This window comes from Brachionichthys hirsutus, chromosome 7 (assembly GCF_040956055.1).
Source record: "Brachionichthys hirsutus isolate HB-005 chromosome 7, CSIRO-AGI_Bhir_v1, whole genome shotgun sequence".
NCBI classification, from domain to species: Eukaryota; Metazoa; Chordata; class Actinopteri; order Lophiiformes; family Brachionichthyidae; genus Brachionichthys; species Brachionichthys hirsutus.
Genome location: NC_090903.1, coordinates 3,153,884 through 3,179,344, shown reverse-complemented (window position 1 = coordinate 3,179,344; position 25,461 = coordinate 3,153,884). Strand labels below are relative to the sequence as shown.

The 25,461-nt window shown below is 46.0% G+C and overlaps 2 protein-coding genes across 2 annotated transcripts in view; both read right to left on the bottom strand.

Moving 5' to 3' along the window:
• Nucleotides 1-36, bottom strand: part of emx2 (empty spiracles homeobox 2) — a 2,920-nt gene extending 2,884 nt beyond the window's left edge. The window contains exon 1 of the mRNA XM_068741555.1: nucleotides 22-36. Coding sequence (XP_068597656.1) covers nucleotides 22-36 — 15 coding nt within the window. The remainder of the gene's footprint in view (nucleotides 1-21) is intronic.
• Nucleotides 37-1,430: 1,394 nt separating this feature from the next.
• Nucleotides 1,431-23,654, bottom strand: LOC137896248 (eukaryotic translation initiation factor 3 subunit A-like). Its single transcript, XM_068741779.1, has 22 exons — nucleotides 23,520-23,654; nucleotides 22,138-22,328; nucleotides 21,914-22,050; nucleotides 20,628-20,791; nucleotides 19,957-20,156; nucleotides 18,961-19,169; nucleotides 18,699-18,870; nucleotides 17,782-17,886; nucleotides 16,236-16,334; nucleotides 16,014-16,130; nucleotides 15,696-15,881; nucleotides 11,742-12,089; nucleotides 11,106-11,210; nucleotides 10,916-11,029; nucleotides 10,680-10,802; nucleotides 9,088-9,241; nucleotides 8,409-8,590; nucleotides 8,144-8,226; nucleotides 7,562-8,037; nucleotides 2,701-2,815; nucleotides 2,374-2,549; nucleotides 1,431-1,951 (listed from the first exon to the last, which is right to left on the bottom strand). The coding sequence occupies exons 1-22, from the start codon at nucleotides 23,566-23,568 to the stop codon at nucleotides 1,578-1,580; spliced, it is 3,879 nt and encodes a 1,292-aa protein (XP_068597880.1). The 5' UTR covers nucleotides 23,569-23,654; the 3' UTR covers nucleotides 1,431-1,577.
• Nucleotides 23,655-25,461: the final 1,807 nt, after the last annotated feature.

Below are 25,461 nucleotides of genomic sequence, written 5' to 3'. Positions count from 1 at the left end.
CGGACGCGCGTGCACACGCACATATCTCCAGGACATATGGCTCAGTCGGAAAGCTCCAGCCCCGCTTTATTTGCATGCATGACTTATAATGGGCTCGAACGCATTTTAAGGTGGGGGGGGGGGGGGGGGGCTGTTAAATTAAATGAAATCAAATCTGCTCTATTAAAGTTCATTTATTGCGCGCTCGGTCCGTCGGCCGACATTCATCCTTTATTCTCCTGCTGTTGGAATCACATTATATATATATACACAGTAATACTGTATATATATATATATATATATCTGCTAAACGCGGGCCTCGAGGCCAGGTGCGTGCGGCTGCTCCACCGTTCAGATTCCCGCCGATCAGGTGCTGGAGCGCCGCGGCCTCTTCAAAGGCCTCCGTGGACAAACGACGGCACGCGCTGGTCGCGACGATTTATGCAAATTAGGGTCGATCGAGAAACAAAATGCTGCGTTCACATACATTTTAGCTCACATTCGGATTTCCTTTTTTTTTTACATTTACATTTCTGTTTAATTGTAACAGAAATGTTCATATCGCCAAACGACGGAGTATATATAAAAAAAAAAATTATATTTCACCCAAAAACCAGAAAAATAGCGAATAGTATTAAAATGCGATCGTTTCCGCTCGGGAGCTGTCAGCTGGAATAAAACTAGATTAAATAGTAAATGTTTCTACATCAGCCTAAACACGTGAATCCACCTGAGCTTTGCTTTGAAGGCTTTCCAGTCAGTCGTTTATTTTCTGAGAGGATCTTTACTTTTTTTTTGGTCATTACAAATTCAAAGTCAACTATTAAGCAGCAATCCATATATATATATAAATATATTTCCGCCGCGGTTCTCGTGGATCAGCTCCCGCCTGACGAGCCGGTGACGAGCTGGTGTTTCCGTGGTGATCTACCGACCTCCACTGGCGCCGGAGCGGTGATGATGGAAGGAATTCATAGAATCAGGTTCTCAACGGAAGGAAGACTGGTGTCTGGACCGGAACCGACGGCACTTTTAAACTCCAGGGGGGGCCGGCACGGTAGTATCAGCTATTGTCACAAGGTTAAAACGACCCACTCTGACCCCCCCCCCCCCCCCAAAAGCTCTGTTTCGTTGCCATTTCAAAAGGCTACAAAATCCATGCACACAAAATGGTCCAAAGAAATTCCAAACAGAAACAAGTGGGTCAAATCAAAAAGTGAAAAGTTAACGTGAGGCTTCCGGTACAAACGGCCTCGCTGCGTGAACGGAGACATTTCACTGCAGGTTTGATCCGTGTCGACCTTCGATGCTGACCTTTACAACAAAACAAAAGTGAGGCGACAGAATCAACCGGACCGGTTTAAGGTTGGTTGAAGACTTTGGTCCTCTCGTCGGTTCTGAAGGCACCCCCCCGCTCTTCCTCGATGACAGAACCCACACAGACAACGACATGGTGAACAACATCTTTATTCATGAACCCTTTGATGAATCACATTTCTTAAAGGCTTTGTCTAACACGTAGCTGATTTACCTTTGTGGTTAACTAGTTAATAGGATATTGACCCCCCCCCCACCAAGGCAATTGGATGGTTTGTTGCTCAGCGGCGGACCGTAGTCCAACCATCATCATCCGTCTCGTTCTTGGTGCGACGAGGGGCTTCTCTATCGGCTTCGCGCTCCGGCTCCCTGTCCGGCTCCCGGTCCCTCTCTCTGTCCGGCTCCCTGTCCCTCTCCCTGTCCGGCTCCCTGTCCCTCTCTCTGTCCCTCTCCCTGTCCGGCTCCCTGTCCCTCTCCCTGTCTGGCTCCCTGTCCCTCTCTCTGTCCGGCTCCCTGTCCCTCTCTCTGTCCCTCTCTCTGTCCGGCTCCCTGTCCCTCTCTCTGTCCGGCTCCCTGTCCCTCTCTCTGTCCCTCTCTCTGGGCCTCTCCTTGTCCCGCTCCTCCCGATTATCCTCGCCTCCACGACGCCAAGAACCTTGTGAAGAAACAAAAGACGGTCTGTAAAGACATGTTGCAAGCAGGAACACACTGATTTTACAAGTATAACTGGTGGAAAACGCTTGCTTTTTTTTAGCCATTTTCAACTGAGGGAAGGTAAATTTCGCCCTCTGCTGGTTGGTTGCAATACTACATCTCCTGTTGTGCTGGAGCATATGCGATTCATAGATCAACGTTTGAAAGTGTACCTGCAGACTTTTAGCGTTTTGACCGCACAAGACACCGACTTGAAGCTAAAACAAATAGTTCTGAAGCAGAACTTTCTTTTAGTTTTTTTTCTCAGACAGACGTTTAGTGTTTTCCACAGCTTTAAACTACATCACAGTGTAAAGAGACAACCGATGTGTATCCAAAGAGTTCCGTCATTCCCAAATCACAGAACGATGATGCTCTGCCTACCTTCTTCATTACTTCTCGGCGGGCCTCGAAGGTCCCGATCAACCCGTTGGTCTCGGTCACGCCGATCGGTACGACGTTCTTCGCGGTCACGCCGGTCATCGTTGTCCGGTTCGTCTTTGCGAGCGTCTCTCCAGGAGCTTCCTTCGTCTTGGCCTGCTCTTCTCCAATTCTCCTCCCTGTGGATAAACAACGAAACGATCGACACACCTATGAGAAGTGGAAAAAGCAAAGCCAAACTGCGATGACATCTACCCCCCCCCCCCCCCCCCCCATCAATGTACAACAAATGCCTCAGAACGACTCTGGCTATAGGTTTGTCAAGCGCACCTTTGTGGAGGACGGTCACTGGGTCTGTCCCTTTCGTCGTCTTCTTGCTGGTTGTCACCACGAGGAGGACCCCAGCTCTCTTGTCTGGCTTTCTCTCGCTCACGCCAACCGCCTCCTGCAGAAACATTTGTTTTTAGACTCCCATCATTGCTACTGATGTGCAACATCTGCACTTGCATTCCTTCACCACAAGCATATGCCAAGAGCTGTTTGGTCTATTACTACTTTCCAAAACGCAGGCACATTTTGCGTCAAACGGATGCTCCCCAGGTTCTTCTCAGTGTTAAAGTCTGTTTTATAACCAATTATATATATAACCTCACCCAGCATTGGGGGAGAGGCCGGGTACCTGCTAGACAAGTCGCCAGTTCATCAAAGGCCAACACAGAGAAAGATGAACAAATTTAGATTCACCTACACTGCATGTTTTTAGCAGACAGGAATTATGGCCTGTGCCCACGCTGAGAACAGACTCCACACCGAAGATGCTCCTCTACCTACTGTGGCACTAATAAAAATCTGTCTTTAACTTTATGAGTTAAATGGCTGTCCAACTTAGTTTCAAAATACATAGAATGTGAAAAAATCCTTATCATGCAATGTCCAAAAAGAGGAAATAGATAATAATGAATCAGTCATCCTAACCCTTTTCCCCATGCCTGTCCTGATATCTGTCTCGTTATCCAAAACACTTCAAAATGTAATTGGTGCTTTGTGATCACGTGACTCTCCTACCAAGTTTAACTTGTCGCTTCTGAGTAATGTGTGAATCAGGTGTCTCTTTGGTTTAAACTGTGGTCCTGGCCACCAATGTTTTCATTAGATACTGCAGTGAGTGTTGTCTCAACGGGCCTTTCTGTAAAACACGCACCCATGACTTCGTGGACCAATGTCTGGGCTACACGTGCACGTGTACATGCTCGCTTCCTCAGACAAACAAGCCGCGTGGTGCTTCGTTGGCATGTTATATAAAGGCAAAAAAGTAATTGAAAATGGTGAAAGATTGTAGTCACGGCTTGTGTAACCATGACGACCGGTACCCCGAACGACTGGAAGGAGGTGTCTGGTTTATTCACTTCCCTAAACCGACCATGAGAAATGTCTGCCCTGGATCAAACTGCAGAACCACAGGACCAAGAAAGTGAAATGAAGAACACAATAAAAAAGTAATTTATGCAGTAATGAACAACTAATAAAGTAACAGATAATCAGTGTACAATAGACAGTACCATAGGTTTAGGCTAACATTAGGAGCTCCCTATAAAGAGCTTTCCTTACTGGGAACCGGCGCCGGTGCTCTGGTTGAAGAGACCAATTTTGCCCAGCAGGTGGTGCTGGTGGAGGTGCAGGTGGTATTGACGGCTCGGGGGGCGCCCTCACTATCCAGAGGTAAATGGTTAACTTAATATTTACGTCTGTATTCCACACTAACACTACGACGACGGATAAGAAGGTCAGTGATCTACCGGTGTTTACAGCCAAAGGCTGCAGCTCGCTCTGGCTCAGACAATTCGGCTGGTGACCATGCAACACTCTTGATCAATTCGCATCTTCGACAAATAGTGTCTGGAGCTAAATCCCGGCTAAACCTAGACATAATAGCAAAATAGCAAACAGACGCTTCAGGACAGCGTCCGTCATTTCTGTCTCAAACAGCTCTGCCAGAAACTCTCTAAACCCGGAAGCAGAAGAACGTTCATAGCCAGCACGCACGCTACCATGGTAAACCGCGAGGGACGTTTTTTAGCACACAACAAACATATTTTGGCAATCTTCGGCGGAACATTATCACATGAAGTAAACTTTATCCACTCTGCTCTTCTTTTTCGACTCATGCAGGAGACAGAGGGAGAGCTGGATGTGCAGAGCGTCTCCACACACAAACACGCATCCTAAATAGACCTCACCTCATCTGACTCCACTCAACGCGGAGGACGAGCAGCTCTACTCCGAGCTCCTCCCGGATGACGGAGCTTCTCAACCTATCTCCAAGGGAGAGCTCAGGCAGCATACGGAGGAATCTCATTTCAGCCGCTTGTACCCGGGATCTCGTTCTTTCGGTCACTACCCAAAGCTCGTGGCCATAGGTGAGGGTAGGAACGGAGATCGACCGGTAAATCGAGAGCTTCGCCTTTCGACTCAGCTCCCTCTTCACCATCAACGGATCTGTGCAGGGTCCGCATCACTGCAGACGCTGCACCGATCCGCCTGTCGATCTCTCGCTCCATTCTTCCCTCACTTGTGAACAAGACCACGATGTACTTGAACTCCTCCACTTGGGGTAGGATCTCCTCCCAGACCTGGAGGTTACTCTCCACCCTTTTCTGGCTGAGAACTATGGCCTCTGATTTAGAGGTGCTGATTCTCATCTCAGCCACGCACCGATCCAGTGAGAGCTGAAGGGAACGGCCTGATGAAGCCAACAGGATCACGTCACCTGCAAATAGCAGCGACCCAATCCCGAGGTCACCAAACCGGACCCCCTCAACGCCCCGGCTGCGCCTAAAAATTCTGTCCATAAAAGTTACAAACAGAATTGGTGACAAAGGGCAGCCTTGGCGTTGTCCATCCCGCCCTAGAAGTAAGGCCGACTCAATGCGGACGGTCCGTATCAGGGGGGCTAATACCCCACACTCCCGGAGCATCCCCACAGGACTCCCCGAGGGACACGGTCAAATGCCTTCTCCAAATCCACAAAACACTTGTGGACTGGTTGGGCAAACTCCCATGCACCCTCAAGGACCCTGCCGAGGGTGTAGAGCTGGTCCACAGTTCCACGGCCAGGACAAAAACCACATTGCTCCTCCTGAATCCTCAGTTCGACTATCTGGCGGACCCTCCTCTCCAGTACCCCCGAATAGACCTTACCGGGGAGGCTGAGGAGTGCGATCCCCCTCTCGTTGGAACACGCCCTCCGGTCCCCCTTCTTATAAAGAGGGACCACCACCCCGGTCTGCCGATCCAGAGGCACTGCCCCCTACTGTAATGGAGACATATTTGTTTCTGTTAATTACCGTATTGGCCCGAATATAACACGATGTTTTTTGCATTGAAATTAGGCTGAAAAAGTCGGGTCGCGTTATATTTGGGGTCTAGACATTATACCGATTCTGAACAGTAGATGGCGCCAGATATCGTTACAACTAATGGTGAACTGAACTCCCCAGGCCAAAGCGAACGCCTATCATTATTTTATTGCAATGTTTTTCCTTATTCATATGTGGTGAGATGTGTCTGTGTGGATGTGTGTGTGTGTGTGTGTGCGCGCGCGCGTCCAGCTGGGGCGTGTCCCGCCGGAGCGAGCGAGTGTGTGAGAGAGATAAAGAGAGAGAGAGCGCGCAGAGCAGCGACAGAGAGAACCAGGAGACAGAGATATGCGAGCGATAGAAGGAAACGGAGTTTTGTTTAACAGTGCAAGTAAAATAAAGCAGCTTCAGTGATTCAGCACGTCTGGCCGGCGTCCATCTTTTGTTGCTGCGCTTCAGCCTTTGTCCCCAGCGTGAAGTCTGGAAGTTAACCCCGGAGGCGCTGGAGAACAACGATCCCCCCAGTTAGACTTCACTTTGATGGTTCATGCAGTTATTGCAATTTTGTTGTTTTATCACAGTAGATTGGTTTATTTACATTTTAAAAACCAGAAGCCATTCATTTACAAATGTGATTGCGCTTTAGTTCACATATTTAAATGTTCAGATATTAAGATGTGAGACAGTTTTTGCATGATTTGAATGTGGCAAAATAACATGCTTTTTCTCTCGAATTTATTGTTATAAACATTTGTTTCAGATGTACTGTAATTATTTTCTGTATAAAAATTGAAATTGGTGTTCAAAAAGTATTTTATCAAACTTGAGTCTTGAAAAAGAGGGGGTCGTATTATATCCGGGCCAATACGGTACCCTCGCCGAAGAGGAGGTGAGGGTATTGCAATTGGGTGCGTTTGTTTGTTTGTCTGTCTGTCTGTCTGTTTGTTTGTCTGTCCAAGCGCATAATTCAAAAACTAGTAACCCAATCGACTTGAATTTTTTACACAATCAAGGCTCTGTCCGTGGCTCGGTCCTCCCCGAAAATGGTGTTGATCCGGATCTGGATCCAGATTCTAGAATTATTTTTACATCTGGAATCGTGCCTCTGCTGTAAACTGCCACTTTAAGAGGGAGGGACACGAATGGCATGATGGGAAAAAGAGTCCAGAAGGAGTCTTGTAGTACGTTCCGGAGCAGCAAGCTAGAGCAGGTTTGGCCCCTCTGATCCAGAAGCCCTGTTTACTGACTCACAAGATCCAATAGTCTTTTGGAGGCGAGGGTCTGCAATCTCTGATTGTCGTTTTCTAGTTTTCCAATGGATTCAAGTGGTCGTGTGTTCTTCCACAATGTTTGATCCAATGCAGACATTTTTCAGTCGTTTGTCGGTTTAGGAAAGGGAATAAATAAACCGTACACCTGCTTGCAGTCGTCGCTGTGACGACATTGTCTCAACATTTTCAAATACTTTTTTTTTTACTTTGTATAACATGCAAATCGAAGTACCACTTGGTTTGTTTGTCCGAGGAAGATATTTCCCTCGAAAATGTACACATGCACGTGTTGCCCAGACCTGACGTGCAGCGTCATGATTGGTCTACCAAGTCATGCGGGCGTGGTTTTACGGAAAGGCCAATTGAATTTCAATCATTGCAGCGACACTTACAGGGGGGGTAAGAGTCTTGTTTGTCTGTCTCTGTAATAATAAATAGATGTCTGAGGTCCTACTCAGTTATACACACCTACTTCATTACAAGAACAGTACAACACCCTCCAGCTGAGTATCCATTCATCAACCCGATGGGCGGAATCTACCAGTAACAGCTGAAAGAGCTTACCAGCCCTGCCAAGGGGCCTCCAGGCCTTGCCGTCATCATCACCACGACGTGGCCCATCATCCATGTTTCTTCTTCCACCTCTGTCGTCATCGAAGCCCCTGCGAGGAGCACGGTCGTCATCAAAGGCCCTGCGAGCTGGACGGTCGTCATCAAAGGCCCTGCGAGCTGGACGATCGTCATCAAAGGCCCTGCGAGCTGGACGATCGTCATCAAAGGCCCTGCGAGCTGGACGATCGTCATCGAAGGCCCTGCGAGCTGGACGATCGTCATCGAAGGCCCTGCGAGCTGGACGATCGTCATCGAAGGCCCTGCGAGCTGGACGATCGTCTTCGAAGGCCCTGCGAGCTGGACGATCGTCTTCGAAGGCCTTGCGAGGAGCGTGGTCCTCATCATCTCCGCCCCGGCGAGAAGCACTTTCCTCATCGCCCCCACGGTGAGGCCCTCTGTCATTATCATGGCCCTCCTGTCTCCAGTCCCTAGAGAAAAACAGGTATTGGCGAGTAGCCGCTCGTGGTTGAGTTGAGTTCCAGTGAAATGGCAGGATTAGGTTATGGTAAACAAAAAAACCAAGTCAACAAATACCTGTCGGCGACGGGGCGACGCCATTCTGATTCGCCTCCCTCTGTGCGCCTCCTCCATCCTCCCTCCTCCTTTTCACCCCGGTCCTTCACATAATATCACATTGATTACAAAAATGCTCTACTGGTAAAAAATGTTACATCTGAATGATTAAAATAATTTCACAATAAAAAAATAAAAAAAACATCCTATTTAAATAAACTATTTTTTCAGCTCATGTTTGCATGAAAGTTCCAGCTAAGAAGCGTAATAACAAGCCAAACTGCACCTTTGCTTTTTCTTCTTGGGGTCCCCTCCTCTCCTCTTCACGCCGGCGTTCTCGCTCTTCAATCTCTTGCTGACGGGCACGTTGCTTGCGTTCCTGCTCCTCAAGCTTGCGCAGACGCTCCTGGTACTCCCTCTCCTCTTCCTCACGCTGCTCTTGTTCCACACGTTCACGATCCTCGCGCTCTGCAGCAAAAGCAGGAAAATAGCCGAAGACACCTTCAAATGTGCTCCGTGTGGGCAAATAATTTACAAATGATAAAACACATTCAACCATAAGGTTTATTTGAACCAACGCGCCCTTTGTATGTTTAAAATACTGAAAAAGCAGCCGTTAATGAGACAGCGCCGAATCACCAGGTGCGCCATATGGTCGTGAAACTACGGTAGTTTGGAAGGAACCCATGATACAACTGCAATCAAGCCTCAATCAGTGCCACAGATTGGAATTCATTTCCATGAAACTTTGTCATGTCTAGTTTCACTTACAATCAAGAACAATGAAAGTTGAAGACAAGCTTCTACCTGAATTACACTTGTGCTACAAAGATTCCACTTCCCAAAACGGGGACTACAGCTTCCTATATTTTCTTCCTGAAAGTCATTTTGTGGTATACCAAATCCCGTCCTTCAGATCACCAGTGGTTGGCGCCTGTGTCCCGATGCGAGCAGACATGAATCACCTTTCTTGAGCTGCTCCTCGTGGATACGCTGCGCATCTTCCTCTTTCTGGCGGTAGAAAGCATTGCGCCTGTCCTCCTTGCGCTGCTTCTTCCTGTCCTCCATACGCTTCTTCCGCTCCTCCACCAAGCGCTCCTGGAAAGCTTTCAGCTTTTCCTTTGAGGACACAATAATGTCAGTGAACACACCCTTCTTTTTGGTCGATGGTGCAACTAGTAGTAATACAGGGAACAACTTTTGGAGTGGGTCTGAGTGGGTTTTCTAAACACTGGGAGATGAGGCTTTTTGAATGATATTCATTGATTACACATCAACTACTTTCACTTTCATTGAAGATGGTGCAAGAGTGAACAAAATTCCTTCCTAATGTCAAGAACTTTGGAGTGAATCAGAATAAAGGCAGGGATCCACGATTTCCCGCACTTTGTCATCTTGATGAGTTGAACTGAAATGGACGCTTTGGGCAGTCAGAACTCGTGTGTCCCTTTACTTGGGCGGTAAAAAGCATTTTCACACACGTGCAGCACAGACTGGAGACGAACAGAGCAACACACAAAAAAAAAACATTTGAAGCCAAGGGCCAAAGGATTTGGGGTCAAATGATAAAAAATATTTTTATGTTTTGTCACAAACACTTTTTAAGTACCGTATGTGAAGTTGCAGAACTCGATACCATTCAGCATTAATGTAACAGACTACAGTGACTGAGACGAGACTGGACGCCGCAAAAAACCATGTTCCATCATCTTGTTGTGGCTTAAAAATCATCTGCAGGGCGGTTGACACCAAAGCCGGTAAACATGGCTAAGGGGAAAGTGCGGAACAGGGTCAGAACGATTTACCCACAAGCAAGGAAAAGTGGATTATTTTGGCTAGTCAGCATATTTTGAGATAGAAAATTATATTCCATACCACGGCCACTCCGCGGTGACCGAATAAATGAAGATATATTAGAACAATCGCAGATTACTTCATAATGAGATAACGTTTACAATTTAAGTCAAGTTAAGTGTTTTTCTTTTATGTTTCACAATGTTTCCTCAGCTAGAATGGAAGATCTCCGTGAAGCAATAAAAGCAGGAAATACTACAAACGCTTTGTTTGGATTTACGGAGCCATTTGAACTCCTTCTCATACGACGGTATATCTCCTTGTTTTTGTACTTTAAGCAACTTCACACAAATCTACACCTTTTCTCGTCCTGATGTTGATTGTAGTCGATATCTTCAATGTTTTGATGCATTTCCTCCAACAGCCTGCAGCACGTTTTACGCTGATCGCAGCTACAGAACATCCGGTCGGCACGTGACCGTTTGTAGATTATGTCTGAATTAAAACCGAAATAATCCAACATTGCTGATGGTATGATAGAGAACTGGCATGTGGCCCATTTTTCACATGTGTGTGTGTGTGTGGGGACTATTTGGGGAAAGCAAAAAGTGTATTATGTCTTTCAGATTCGTATTTGTTGTATTTTAGGCTGAAATACGAATACGAAATAAGCCATAAGCGTATTGGTAAACAGGGCTGCATGTGTCGCAGTGCTTATCGTACATGTACAAGAACAACAATCTGTAGGACTCAGACTTCTTACCTCATAAATAAAACTACGAGCAGCCGTGATTTTGGACAAGAAGCCTTCTTTGTCATCCATCATCCTGGTCATGCGCATCTTGTGCTCCAGAGCCTTCTCTCGTTCAACTTTCATGTTACTAATCTACAAGAAGTAGAATAAAAAAAAAAAAGTATATCTTAGATAATCTGGGTGCATTTAAGTTTATATTTATTCAGCATTAATATTTGATTAAGTCGTGCCATTTCCATACATACCCTTTCCTCTTCCTGGAGCTCCCATAGTTCCATGTCCTTGACACGCTGCTCCTCGTAAGCCTTCTTAATAAGAGGAATCTCTTCAAGCCGTTTCGCTCTCTCCAAGTAGTCAATCTGGAGAGACGGCCGATGATTGGGTTTAATTCACATGCAGGCGATGGATGTTTTCACTGATCTACCACTCGGTTACCTTCTTCTCCTGGTTCCTCAAACGCTCCTGAAGTTCTTTCTTCTCCTTCTCCAGCTGCTCCACTTGTTTGGCCATAATGAAGTCAGGATCCAGCTCTTCAAGGTCCTGTCAAAAAGTATTTGTCTCAGTTTCATGGGGGGTTTTTTGGGCTCCTTACTGAAGAACTGCCAACAGTGAGTGCACAAGCTTCCGCACCGACACCGACTCACGTTCACATTTAGTAGGAAGAAAAGAATTCACTGCATTCTTTATATAATAATAAAAAAAATAAAAATGGTTCAATGAAAATATCTAAACATTAAAGATGAGACACTTCGCTCAGACCCATTTATAACATTTCTTGCAATTGGCTCTACAATAACATCCAGTCACAGACAAAACTTTCAGAAGTTTTACCTGCGAGACAAAGTAATCTATGTTTACAACTGAACTGAAAATATACCAAACACCTTTTTCTGTAGGTGATAGTGACAAATTGAATCGGCATAATTTGAGGTCAAAGTGTGCAACTGCTAAGATAAGTGAAAACATGTTGGCAGGTCTTCAGCCACGTATTCCAGCAAATGGGAATTCCACACCTGCTAAACGATGCATTTTGACTTCAAACTAATGAAATCTAATTGGTGACCCCCATACCTCAATATCAATATCCTTGAAGGCCTTGGCTCCGAGTTCAGTCTTCTTGATCTGCTCCAGCCGCTCACGGACCGTCTTCTTCTTGATCTGCTCATGTTCTTGCATGATGCGCTCCTTCTCCCTCTCTTTGGCCTCCTGGCGCAGACGCTCCTCCTCTGCCTTACGAACCTTTTGCATTTCTGCTTCCTTTTGCTCCAGCTCCTCCTTCTCACGCTGAATATTTAGATTCTCCAGGCGCTCCTTTCTCTCTTCAATGGTCTGTCTGCGGGCCAAGATGCGCTGATGATCTTTTCGGGCATTTTTGAGATATGCAGCAATGGCCTGCTGGTTTTGCTCCTCGCGTTCTTGCTGAAAAGAGACGAGAACATAATGCAGCTGAGAGCTGAAGAACAAAGCAGAGATGATTGTGGCAAAACACACTATGAACTGGAGTTGATGCTAATCTGGGTCAGCGATCGGGCGTAAACTGTCGGTAACTCTTTTTACAAGGTTTGCCAGGACTGCTACACCTTTATGCTGGCCCACTGTTTAAAAACGTGTTAAATATTAAGTCTGTGTTGTTCTGTATCTACGATGGCAGAAAAAACTTTAAAAAAAATAGACATCTGTGTGAATGTGTGAGCAAGCAAGCTGGTAGGACAGGACAAGGGTGTGACAACCAGGGCATTTAACCCTTATGCGGTGTTAGGGTCCGAACGGACCCGTTTCAAGAATGTAAAATGCAATTAATGCCGTCAAACATTTTTTAATCGGAACAAGGCTTATAGTATGTGCTCATGGTGGCTATTTAAACACAAAAACACCAATGTTTACCATTTTAGCATATTCTGAATGTCTTCTAGAAAAAAAGTTACATTGGTGGTGTTAGGGTCCGAACGGACCCGGTATAGAAAAATGACTGTATAAACATCAGATTGCATCATAGAAATGCTATGACTAGCTCTGTAGATCACATGTGGCTCAATCAAGGTTCATATGTATCTAGACACTGACTAGACCAGGCATTAGACATGCACAGTACACACATGCACACACTCTTACACACACAGAGACGCGCACACGCACACATGCACACATGCACACTCTCTCTCACTCTCTCTGTCTCGCCTGTTCCTGCCAATCTGGTGAGAGAGATCCAGGCTAAAAGCTCACCAGCCAACCCCACACCAACACGCCCCAGATCAGCCACCCCCACATCGACACGCCCCAGAACAGCCACCCCCACATCGACACGCCCCAGACCAGCCAACCCCACATCGACACGCCCCAGACCAGCCACCCGCACACCAACACGCCCCAGACCAGCCAACCCCACACCAACACGCCCCAGACCAGCCACCCCCACATCAACACGCCCCAGACCAGCCACCCGCACACCAACACGCCCCAGACCAGCCACCCGCACACCAACACGCCCCAGACCAGCCACCCGCACACCAACACGCCCCAGACCAGCCACCCGCACACCAACACGCCCCAGACCAGCCACCCGCACACCAACACGCCCCAGACCAGCCACCCGCACATCGACACGCCCCAGACCAGCCACCCCCACATCAACACGCCCCAGACCAGCCACCCCCACATCAACACGCTCCAGAACAGCCAACCCCACATCAACACGCTCCAGAACAGCCAACCCCACATCAACACGCTCCAGAACAGCCAACCCCACATCAACACGCTCCAGAACAGCCAACCCCACATCAACACGCCCCAGACCAGCCACCCCCACATCAACACGCCCCAGACCAGCCACCCCCACACCAACACGCCCCAGACCAGCCACCCCCACATCAACACGCTCCAGAACAGCCAACCCCACATCAACACGCCTCACGAAGACTTTCTGCAGGGGTTTATTGAGGGGAGCACTTTGGTTCAAATGCACGGTGATGCACTGAAATTTAATTTTGACTGAGTTACTGATGTTCGGTTTTATTTATTTGTTTTGATTTGGTGGGAGGCCAAGTGCCTGTCCACCATTATGTTTCCTGAGTTTGTGTTTATGATTTGGTGAGAGGCCTCGTGCCTACTCACCCTTATGTTTTGCTATGTTTATGGTTTTATGATTTCGGTGCCGGTTTGGAGTACGTATGAGTATGCATGTATGGACTGCTGCCACCCGTTTTTATCACTGTATATATTGTAAAATTGTAAATAATATGACATTTTTGATAATAAAAGATAAAAAAAAAAAACACGCCCCAGACCAGCCAACCCCACATCAACACGCCCCAGACCAGCCACCCCCACACCAACACGCCCCAGACCAGCCACCCCCACACCAACACGCCCCAGACCAGCCAACCCCACATCAACACGCCCCAGATCAGCCACCCCCACATCAACACGCCCCAGACCAGCCACCCCCACACCAACACGCCCCAGACCAGCCACCCGCACACCAACATGCCCCAGACCAGCCAACCCCACATCAACACGCCCCAGATCAGCCACCCCCACACCAACACGCCCCAGACCAGCCAACCCCACATCAACACGCCCCAGATCAGCCAACCCCACATCAACACGCCCCAGATCAGCCACCCCCACATCAACACGCCCCAGACCAGCCACCCCCACATCAACACGCCCCAGACCAGCCAACCCCACATCAACACGCCCCAGACCAGCCACCCCCACACCAACACGCCCCAGACCAGCCACCCGCACACCAACACGCCCCAGACCAGCCACCCGCACACCAACACGCCCCAGGCCAGCAGGCCCTCCACACCAGGGCTTGCCAAAGATGGTAGGGTACAAAAGAGGTGCCAGTCCTGTCCCTCCACCAAAGACCGAAAAACTGACATCACTTGTGACAAGTGTGAAAAATACATCTGTCTTGAGCACACGCACACTGTAAAATGCTGTGATGCATGTATCTGAACACTCCACACACACACACACACACACATGCAGTCAGTCAGTGTTTGCCCATACAGGGTGAGAAAAAGCACTGTTCCATGTTCCATGTTCTAAATAATGTTTTATTGCTTCATCTATTGATTTATTTCCATAATAGTTATAAAACCCACAAAGCAGTTTTCTCAGTAAAGTGTCTTCATATATTACCCTGTTATAGTCAGATTGTATAATTATTTACCAATTTTCAGCATGAGTGAATATAATCCTATTTTCGAGTGAAAAAAATAAGTATATTGTGTCTTAGGGCCATATGGGGGCCAAATAATATAATGTTTGATATGGGGACTGTGGTTATGATGAGCTAATAAGTTAGTGATGAAGTACAGAACAAAACTGGATGATAATCCTTATTTTTTGGGGTGGTTGGTACTGAGTTACAAACCGGGTCCGAACGGACCCGGTTAACACCAAATTAAGATAAATAAATTAACACCGCATAAGGGTTGAATAAAAAAAAACCCCAAGAGCTAACCGACAGAAGAAAAACATCAACTAGAAAGCCAATCAGAGATTGCAGACCCTCGCCTCCAAAAGACTATTTGATCTTGTGAGACAGTAAACAGGGCTTCCAGATCAGAGGGGCCAAACCTGCTCTAGCTTGCTGCTCTGGAACGTACTACAAGACTTCTTCTGGACTCTTTTTCCCATCATGCCATTCGTGTCCTTCCCTCTTAAAGTGGCAGTTTACAGCACAGGCACAATTCCAGATGTAAAAATAATTCTAGAATCTGGATCCAGATCCGGATCAACGCCATTCTCGGGGAGGACCGAGCCACGGACAGAACCTTGCTTGTGTAAAAATTTCAAGTCGATTGGGTTACTAGTTTTTGAGTTATGCGCACGGACAGACAAACAAACAGACAGACAGACCCAATTGCAATACCCCCGCCTTCCCTTCGGCGAGGGTAACTAAGCATGTCTCCAAATTGGGGAAACGGTACGAGATCCAGGAGGTTCATCTCAGAACAGACCAAAGCAAAATGTCAGAGGACGTGAGCGAGAGCTGAGGAAGGGTGAACTCACCAGGATGGAGGCCGGCTTGATGACTTGGATGGCTTTGGCTAAAGAAGAAGACATGGCAGTCAGTTGGTTCCTGATCTGCTCTGAGGGCATGTTCTGCAGGAAAGGACCGACGGGAGCATCCTCCTTGGTGGAGTAGTTCAGGTCAGAGCCAAAGCTCAGGGTTCGAGAGGTGTGATCTATACGGACCTAATGGGGGGGGGGGGGGAAAGGACATGAACTTTGGACATCTTCAGGACTACAATAACATTTTGTCAGTTAAACATGGTTGTAATCTGTAATGCACTAAAACGATGCCATGTCTTCTGAGCTGGACGTTACCTGCAGATCACAGTGCCGGGCGGCGTCCACAATGGAACGCTCGAGCTGGAATGCATCCACAAAGGGAACAAGGGAAGCCAGACGGGTGAACTCGATGCTCTGATATATCTGTGCAACCTGATATAATGGACACAGAACGACGGGAGAGATAAACACCACTCAGCCGTTGATGTGATTTAGGTGAGCAATCCGTCTGGAATGAACGATAATGGAGATAATTACCTGTTGCAGGAGCCTCAGGATAGTATTACTTTGAAGGTGAGGGACATACTGCTGCAAATCGGCCTCCTTCTCTGCCTGGTCTGTTACCCAGCTCAGTACCTAGTTGGAAAGTACAGTTGTCATTTAGTAGGATATGACTTTCATTACTACTACTGTACTTTCAGTTTGTCCCGTGTGGGGTCGCCGCAGAAAATCAACCTTCTCCACTTCACCCTGTCCTTTGCATCGTCCTCCCCAACACCAGCCACTCTCATGTCCTCCCTCACTACGTCCATGTGTCTTCTCCTGGGTTGACCTCTAGTCGCGTTCCCTGGCAGTTCCATCCTCAGCATCCTTCTACCGATATAGTCCCCGTCTCTCCTCTGGACATGTCCAAACCATCAAAGTCTGGTCTCTCTGACCTTGTCTCCAAAACGTCTAACCTTCACTGTCCCTCTTATTGTCTCATTTCTAATCCTGTCCAACCTGGTCACTCCCAAGGAGAACCTCAGCATTTTCATCTCCTCCACTTCTAGCTCCGCCTCCTGTCTCTAAGCCGTCCATCATGGCTGTCCTCACCACTGTCTCTAAGCCGTCCGTCATGGCTGTCCTCACCACTGTCTCGTAGACCTGTCCCTTCGTCCTATCACAGAGCACGCCTGATACTTTCCTCCCCCCGTTCCAGCCTGCCTGCACACGATTCTTCACCTCCTTTCCACATTCTCCATCACTCGAGTTACCGTATTTTCCGGACTACTATATTTACGTCGCTCTGGAGTATAAGTCGCATTAGTCAATAAATGTGCCATGAAGAAAACAAAAACAAATACACCGCACAGGAGTACAAGTCGCAGTTCGTTGCGAAATGTACGATGCACGATATAGCCTAAAAAGACCCCGCTAGACTTCTATCAAAATTCTGATTTGGAAGGAATAATTTAAAAATGGCGGCTCGGTGGCGCAGTGGTAAGCACTGTTGCCTCACAGCGAGATGGTCGCAGGTTCGTCTCCGGCTTGTGGCCTTTCTGTGAGGAGTTTGCATGTTCTCCCCGTGTCTGTGTGGGTTCTCTCCGGGTTCTCCGGCTTCCTCCCACCTCCAAAGACATGCAGCCTAGGCTGATTGGTGACACTAAATTGCCCGTAGGTGTGTGTGTGTGTGTGTGTGTGTGGCTGATTGTCTGTCTCTGTGATGCCCTGCGATGAACTGGCGGCTTGTCCAGGGTGTACCCCGCCTCTCGTCCATTGACTGCTGGGATTGGCTCCAGCTTGGCCCGCGACCCGATAACGGATTAAGCGGTTGGGACAATGAAAATAATTTAAAAATGTTTTGTGTATACTCCAGTTGGAACCGCGGATAGCTGGAAGTTTACTGTAGATATTTTAATATATACAAGTCACACCTGAGCATAAGTCGCAGGACCAGCCAAACTAGGAAAACAAAGGTGCAACTTATAGTCTGGAAAATACGGTAATCAGAAGAACTATGATGTAACATACAACTATAGAAACACAAAGACGACAGATGGATGCTTTTCTAATTATGAACTAATTAAATAAGGTCATTTACCTTGGTCACTCGTCCACTCAACTTCAGAGGATGAAAGTCTACTTCCAGCCAGTTGTACAGCTCCTTTATGTCAGGAACCACATACTGAAGCAAGTTAAATCTCACCTAGAAGGTAAACATCGAAAAATATTAGTCACAACGTTTTTCACTGAATGTGAGGGCAGTTATATTTGGTCCAGGGTCCGTTCTATGAAGGATCTAAGACGAGTCAGGATTTAAGTTCAAGCCTGAGGTGAATAAACCCAACAGCTCTACTGTGTCATTACCAGCACAGCTTGCCCTAAACCACTGTCTTTATTACAGCGGACCGAACTCAATTCAATCCCTTGAGCTGCTAAACACAGCGTGCAGTCTCAAACAACTTTACTAAGTTCAACCCGACTAAAGTTATTCTGGCACGAAGAACTAAAATTAATCAGGAACCATTTCAACGCTGGGATCATTGAAGTCGGGTGCTGGATCTTATCAGTTTATGAAATAGTCCCCATAAAGGTTTAGAGTTGGTACTGCACTAGTTTAACATTATTTTAATTAGACAAATATCATACCAGAACAGAAATCATGTTGAACTCATGTCTTTCATGTCAGGTTGGCTCAATTTGGGTTAAACAACAGCTGACAACTACCCCGTCTTAGCCAAGACTAGCTTACCAAGTCTAGATAAGAATTGCGCTGAGAAGATGTTAGCTTTATGCTTTTTGGAACTTAATCAAGTGCAAACTAAGTGGAATAAACCTGGCTTATTTGCTAAACTTGCTTTACGGAACAGCCCAGGTGAATATCCTGAGCCTCCTAAGAAGCCGATTAAGAAAGGAGATCAATATGACTAGGCTTACTGTGACAAAGCAGAATTCTGGGACAATAATTGAACACGCAAAAAAAAGATGTGAAGCTACTTTCATGAGCGTGACCTGTACCATGTCATTGATGAGGCTCTGTCGGGTGGGGGGCGACTGCAAGCCCAGAAGCGTGGCCAGTCGACGATGTTTCTCCACAATGATGCCGTCCATGTCCAGCAGCCGAGCAATGTCGGTACGCTCAGGGGTGATGGGAATAGACAGCGTAGCCAGGAGGACTCTGGTGGACATCCTGAAGATGGAGAGAGCAATCAACCGTTTGGTGAATACCAGACTGCAAACTACATTTCCAACAGTTAGCAGCTAATTATAAATAAGATACCTCTGCATTTCATCTTGGGTTAGATTCTTCCGCATCTCCCTAGAGAGGTGGTAGAGGCGGTGGAGCGTGCAGGCATGAAAGAGAGCATTTCCAGATTTCCAGAAGACGGTAGACACTTTGTTGTAGTAGTTGGCCATCAGCTGGGGTTTGGGAGGCTTCTTGGAAAGGCCGAACAGACCATGGATGTCCTCAACAGCTTTAAACGCTTCCTGAAAGAAACAACCAGAACACACATCAGGAACAAAGCAGATATCTGCACAAGTCCCACACAGCAAGGCTCCGGAAGGATTATCCGTAGAAGAAATAACAGTAGCGTTTACATTGAGCAGCATTTATATTTTTACATGCATTTTATTTTACCTCCAGCCGCAAGAGGGCGCTATACGCTCGTAACAACTACAGGTATGTGATACTCCTGTAACATTAAATTAAACCGAGAAAGAGCGAACACATACGCCCCCAAAAACAAAATGCTATTCTTCAGATTGCAAGTTAGAGGTAGTAAAATATGCAGCTGAAAACGGTCGTCGAGCAGCAGAAAGAAAGTTTGGAGTGAGCGAGAAATACGTGAGGGACTGGCAAAAAGCGAGGGTTACTATGAATGCAATGAAGAAACCAAAAGAAAGCTAATCGCGGGCTAAAAGCAAGCTGCCCAGAGACGGAGGAAGGGGTCCACAAATGGCTGCTTGAACAACAACGTCCAACGCATTCCGTGATCCGGAATGAGATCGAGAGTTTGGTAAACCTGCTTGTTGGACTCGCGAGCTTGTTATGCTAATTCTGCCTATTCAGCCTCCCAGGTTTGTTCTTTATACTAGTGTGTAGCTGAATAACTGCTAATGCATTATGTTAACATTCTGGACACCAAACTGGGGGAGAATGGATGGAAAACAGGAAGTCAAGGATGTCGTTGTTCTGCTCTAAAAATGTTAACAGCAGGATGAACAAAAAACATGTATGCGGTCATGTTTGTGAGTGTGAGTGTCGTGGACGGACCTGCCAGAGCTCCATGCTTATAGCGCTGTCCAGCTGCACTAAACGGGTCTCCAGGTGCATAGACTGGCTCTCGGGGTTGTTCAGATTGATGGCAGTACTCTGGTTGTGGTGCCGCTGGATCTGACTGAGGTGCATTCGCAGGTTGTCACAAAGCTTGCGAAACTCGGCTTTGCGGGTGTACTGAAGGCAAAACTTGAATGCTGTGGAAAAGATGTTCAGATATTATTGACAGCAATTAATATGCAACACTGAACATGTAATTCAATGCTTTATTTTATTTCCTACACAGTAGCTGCAACAATGATCTAAAGCTGTGTATTTAATCAATTGTGTCTTTTTTAATATATATTTTTTATTTATTTATTATGTTTGTATTGTATGGTCTGGTAGACTGCTTAAACTGAACTGCCCCTTGGGATAAATAAAGTTGTCTGAATCTGAATCTGAATCTGAATTGTGGTCAAGATAAAAGGAATACTTAGAGATATACGACAGGACCTGTTTACACCTTTATTACTGCGGAACATTTGTGTTTTTATTTCAATTCTGCCACAACATATCAAATACAAAGGATGTTGTGGACGATAACTTTTATGCAGGCTTATACACCAAATAGCACACATAGTTTTGATAAAATTGTGTGGAAACTAAATTGCTGGTTGTTTTTCTACCTTGCTGGGCAATGTCATGGTACAGACGCTCCACTTTAGAGTTGTTACGCAGCAGGTCCAGACACTGGCGGTAGGACTCCCACAAGAACTTTACCCAGGGGGTGAGCAGCAAGCGATCAGTACGATCCTGGGTGTCCTCTCCACTCACAGCGCTCAGAAGCACGCTGAAAGCATGAAGTCTGTGTCAACCAGTCGCAATCAAACATCTGTACCATCAGAATACTGCAGGGGTCGGCAGCCTAAGACACGCGCGTCATGGCTGCCACGCAGAGAATATCAAGAGGCAAAAAATAATAATAATTGCATTTTATTATATTTAACACCTCACAAGAAATGGAGCACACTAAATATTCTTAAATACTAATTGTGGCAACATTTCATGGGGAAAACTGAAAGTACAGTAGTAGTAACAGTACTTTTAATGCGTAGCCTAAATCATTGCGCTGCGAGTGCGAGGATGTGCATCCCCGATTCAGCGCGTTACCGCGAGGCTAGCTAGCAGCGGTGTTAGCATGGTGAGTAAGCCAGGTTCCCGTTTTTCTATTCAACATAGTTGTGCAAGGGCGTATGGATTTATTTCAGGAGGAGACCGGGTGATACACGCCCTTTTGTTGCGAGAGCAGGACATCGAATGCCCGCCGTCACTAAACATGCAAAAACTTCAGCGATGCCGGGTAAAACGGAGCGCTAGCAAAGAATGCTAATCGGAGTTGCCTCTTAAAGACCAGGGAGGGGAGTTCTAACGTTTCTCATTGCAGAGCGAAACATGGAAATTAATTCGCTAACGGAGAATACATAAAGGAGGCTTCCCTATTTATAGACGTGCACTATTACAAGGCACTTGGTATTTAAGTGAACGTTTAAATACGGCAAAAAACGGTACAAACAGATAATTTACAGATTATTTTATTAAAGAAGTGCGTGTCGGCACTTTGGGCTTGAGTATATTCTAAAGTGGCACGCGTCATGAAGAAGGTTACCGTCCCCTGGAATACTGCACGACATACAATTATCTTATTATTACTAAGAATAACAATGAGCCATGCAGAGGGTCATTATCTGACCTTCCACAGACAAAATGACCTGCTTCGCTTAATATAAAAGACTTTATCGTCAATATGATCTATGTGCAGGACACTAGAGATGATTTTTACATTCCTCGTTTGCACCTTCAACACACATTACCATGAAAAGAGAGAATTCAAATTAGGAGTATGACTTTCATCTTTCAGATCACCCTACAAAATAAATCGACAGCGATGACGGATATGATGGAGCACATTCACCTCTCGGGAGTCTGGATGTTGTCCAAATCCTCAATGTCCAGGACCATCTGCTGGGACTCCCCCTTCGCCGTCTCCGTTTTCTCCTCCGCCAGCTTCAGGTAAGCTCTAACCACGTCCTCCAGAGATTTGATGTTCACCTGCAAGCAGAAACAAACACTAAACCTGGACTCCGAAACGACGTCAGATAAGCCGTAACCTGTCCCGACACAACCGTCTGTACGAACCTGCTGGCAGATATTCTTGTACTGGTAGAGACCCTCTTTGGCAAGGTGGCTCTTGCGCAGATCCACGCAGAGCTCCAGGTACTTGAGCATAATCGGCTCGTGGATCTTCTGCCACGTTCGATGTTTCTTGCTTTTGATGACATCGTACAAAACATCCAAGGCCGGCTGCTTCTTGCCAACCTCAAGGAACTCTGCATCAGGACGCAGTGGATACACGAACGTAAGACCCAGAGCAGCAACAGATTAACATTTCAATGGTGACATACTGCGACTCGACATGCGCATGTTAAACCTGCTCGGGCTTCGTGCTTCGTAAACGTGAGCGTTGGCTTACGACATGAATATAAACTATTTGCTTTCGACTCGATTTCCTTCGTTTTGGGGGGGTCGGCCGATTCCTACATATGAAACCGATGTTCTCCACAAAGGTCTAAAAGTCAGCCACCGTCTCCTTCTGCTCTGCCATGAGATCACCGACGGGCTCGCCCGAAATCAGAAAGACAACCGAAAACTCAGGACAACTTATTGCTGGTTTAGCTTCTTGTGCTGTAGATACTTATTCTATTAACTACCTCAAACATTGTCATTTCCTTTGATGATGATGAATATATTTATTAGATAGAATGTTAGAGTACAAGTACAGTCAGACAGTAGTATGTATTACAGTACAAATAAGGTCAAACATCCTGTCTAAGAGGAGCATTTCTAAAAAGCCCTTGCGGACTTGTTTCCGTTGAAAGTCCTTCGTACATAAATCATCGACATTTAACAATAAAAATAAAATAAAAATAAATTACTCCACAGATGCAAAATAACAATAAATTAAAAAGACACATAATATGTACAGGTGGAGGTTGATCCGGAGAGAGTCGTGATGACTACCCCCGTTTCTGCCCCCCTGAAAGGTGAACCTTTAGTCAAACAGCTCCACCCTTGGGGGGCAGTATTGTAAAAAGATGATTTACCTATTTGCAAAAGTAAAATACTGCTGTGCCATTAATTGTTGGCGAGAGGTTCATGTCTGCAGTGTAACCCTGTTGCACACGGTTTATGCTCAATAAAATACGATTGGAACATAGAAGCTGTCAGTCATTTAAAAAAGATCGATATCGGCACGTCAGGATTTTTAAAGACCTGCGATCGGCCAGATCGGTGAAATGTATTGTTATCTCCATTATCCATGTTTGTCTTTAATCTGCAGACGTCGCTGGTTATTAAAAGCGATTGAAATAGCTTCCACGCCACTTAAGCTAGTATTAGCCGAGCGTTAGCATCGCCGTCTGCCGCGTTGCAGTAAATGAGGCCTGTGAAGGCTAAAACCAGCCATGCTAGCTGGCTAGCATGAATGACATCTGTGAACACGGCGCTGGGTTTACACTCACCTTTCGCTCTATTAAGCGCATTATCTGGCTTTTGAAAATACGCCGGCATGTTGGATGGCTTTAGCGATACTCAAACTTGACTAACGGGCAACTTTTGGTAGAAATCACCGGTCCATCCAGATCACGCACCCAGCTCCGGTCAATGCTAACTGAGAAAGGAGGAACCTCGTGAGCGGCCTGGCTGCGGTTGCCAGGTACGCGCTTCCCACCATTTGGGTTTACCCCACCCATGAATACGCAAGACATTGAACCGCGTCAAGAAATTCATTATTTCAAAATAATCAAGGAAATGTATCCATCCTCGGGGTTTCCATTACAGTATTTTCGTGTAATAATCTTCATGTGTATAGTTGTACAATTGTAAGCAACTGTTTGTGTGGGCAAGTATTACATTTTCGCCCCCATGCTATCATTTACTTTTAGGCTTAGGTAATAAAATAATATATAGTGCACATAGTGCAATTTATATATGTGAACATGAATGTTGAGAAACGATCAATAAATATTAATGTAAAATAGAAAAGTGTTAAAAATCAAAAAAACGTATGTCTTTCTAAAATCTGGCAACCCGGCACATGTAAATCCCCCGTATGATTACCGATGATAGTGCGTTCACGAAACCACGTAGAAAGCTATTTAAGAGCCATGCCAGAAAATGGATGGATGGCGTTCTGGAGAAGAATTTGATCAAAGCTACCAAAACTACTCTTCACTCAGATTACAAACTTTCGCTCAGGAAAACAAAAACCTAAACATTTCGAAATACTTTTGTGCCATTATTAATATACTATCAAAAATATAGTATATTTCATGGAAACGTATGGTGCGTAAGTTTCACCCTCCATGAAAGAGGGAAAAAAAATATTTTATCATATATAACACCTCATAAGAAATGGAACAACGTAAATGTTTTTAAATAGTAATTGTGGCGCCCTCTCATGGGACAAGCCGAAAGTACAGTAGTAGAAGTAGAAACTTCTTAATACGTAGTCTCTAAAGCACTTGTTATTTCAATTCAATTTTATTTCTATAGCGCCAAGATAACTGCAGAAAGTTATCTCAAGGCACTTTACAGGTGGAGCAGGGGAAGACTGGTTTGAGAGAGAGAGAGAGAGAGAGAGAGAGAGAGAGAGAGAGAGAGAGAGAGAGAGAGAGAGAGAGAAGTGATGGAGAGACAGAGCAGGAGGGAGCTGACAAAAACAAAACTGGGAATGCTAATGCCAGCGATATGGACATCAGTGTTGAGGGTCCAGGTCCTGCAGCACCACGGACAGAAGGACCTGCAGACAGAGACAGAAAGAGGGACAAACAGAGGGAGAGAGAGCACAAGACTACAGGGAAGAGAGAGATTACTGACATATATTTATAACATGAATAACCAGATAGGGGGGAGGAGCTCAGTGTGTCATATTGATTATTGTATTGATTAACTATAAGCTTTGTGTGTTTTTTTTTAAATTCACGTTTTTATTCATCAAACATATGGTACAGTTTAACAGTGGAAAATCAGATCACAGAGTCACGTATTTGTTTGTTCGGGGTTCCTGGTTCCAAAAAAGGGAACACATAAATACATATATAAATGATCAAAATGGTCAAAACTATGAGTGGAAATAAAAGTGCATAGTAGCAGACAGATTGGGCATCAATCGTTAACAAAACGGACTCAACATAAATCCTTCAGCAACCATTTTTATAGGCGACCTATTAGTGAGTAGTCCAGTAGGCCATGAAGTGAATCCAGCGGCCGACAGGTGCAGATCCTCTGCCCCCGATTCCCACCAACATCATCTCACATGATGCCGTTTCACTCAGAGAAGGTTTCCACTCAGTGTCGGGGTCGAGGGGCCTTTCCAATACCTCAAAATAATTCTAGCAGATGAGGTTATCCCAAACTTCAAAATTGAGTAAACAACTTTAGTCCGTTTTGGGATTCCCGTTT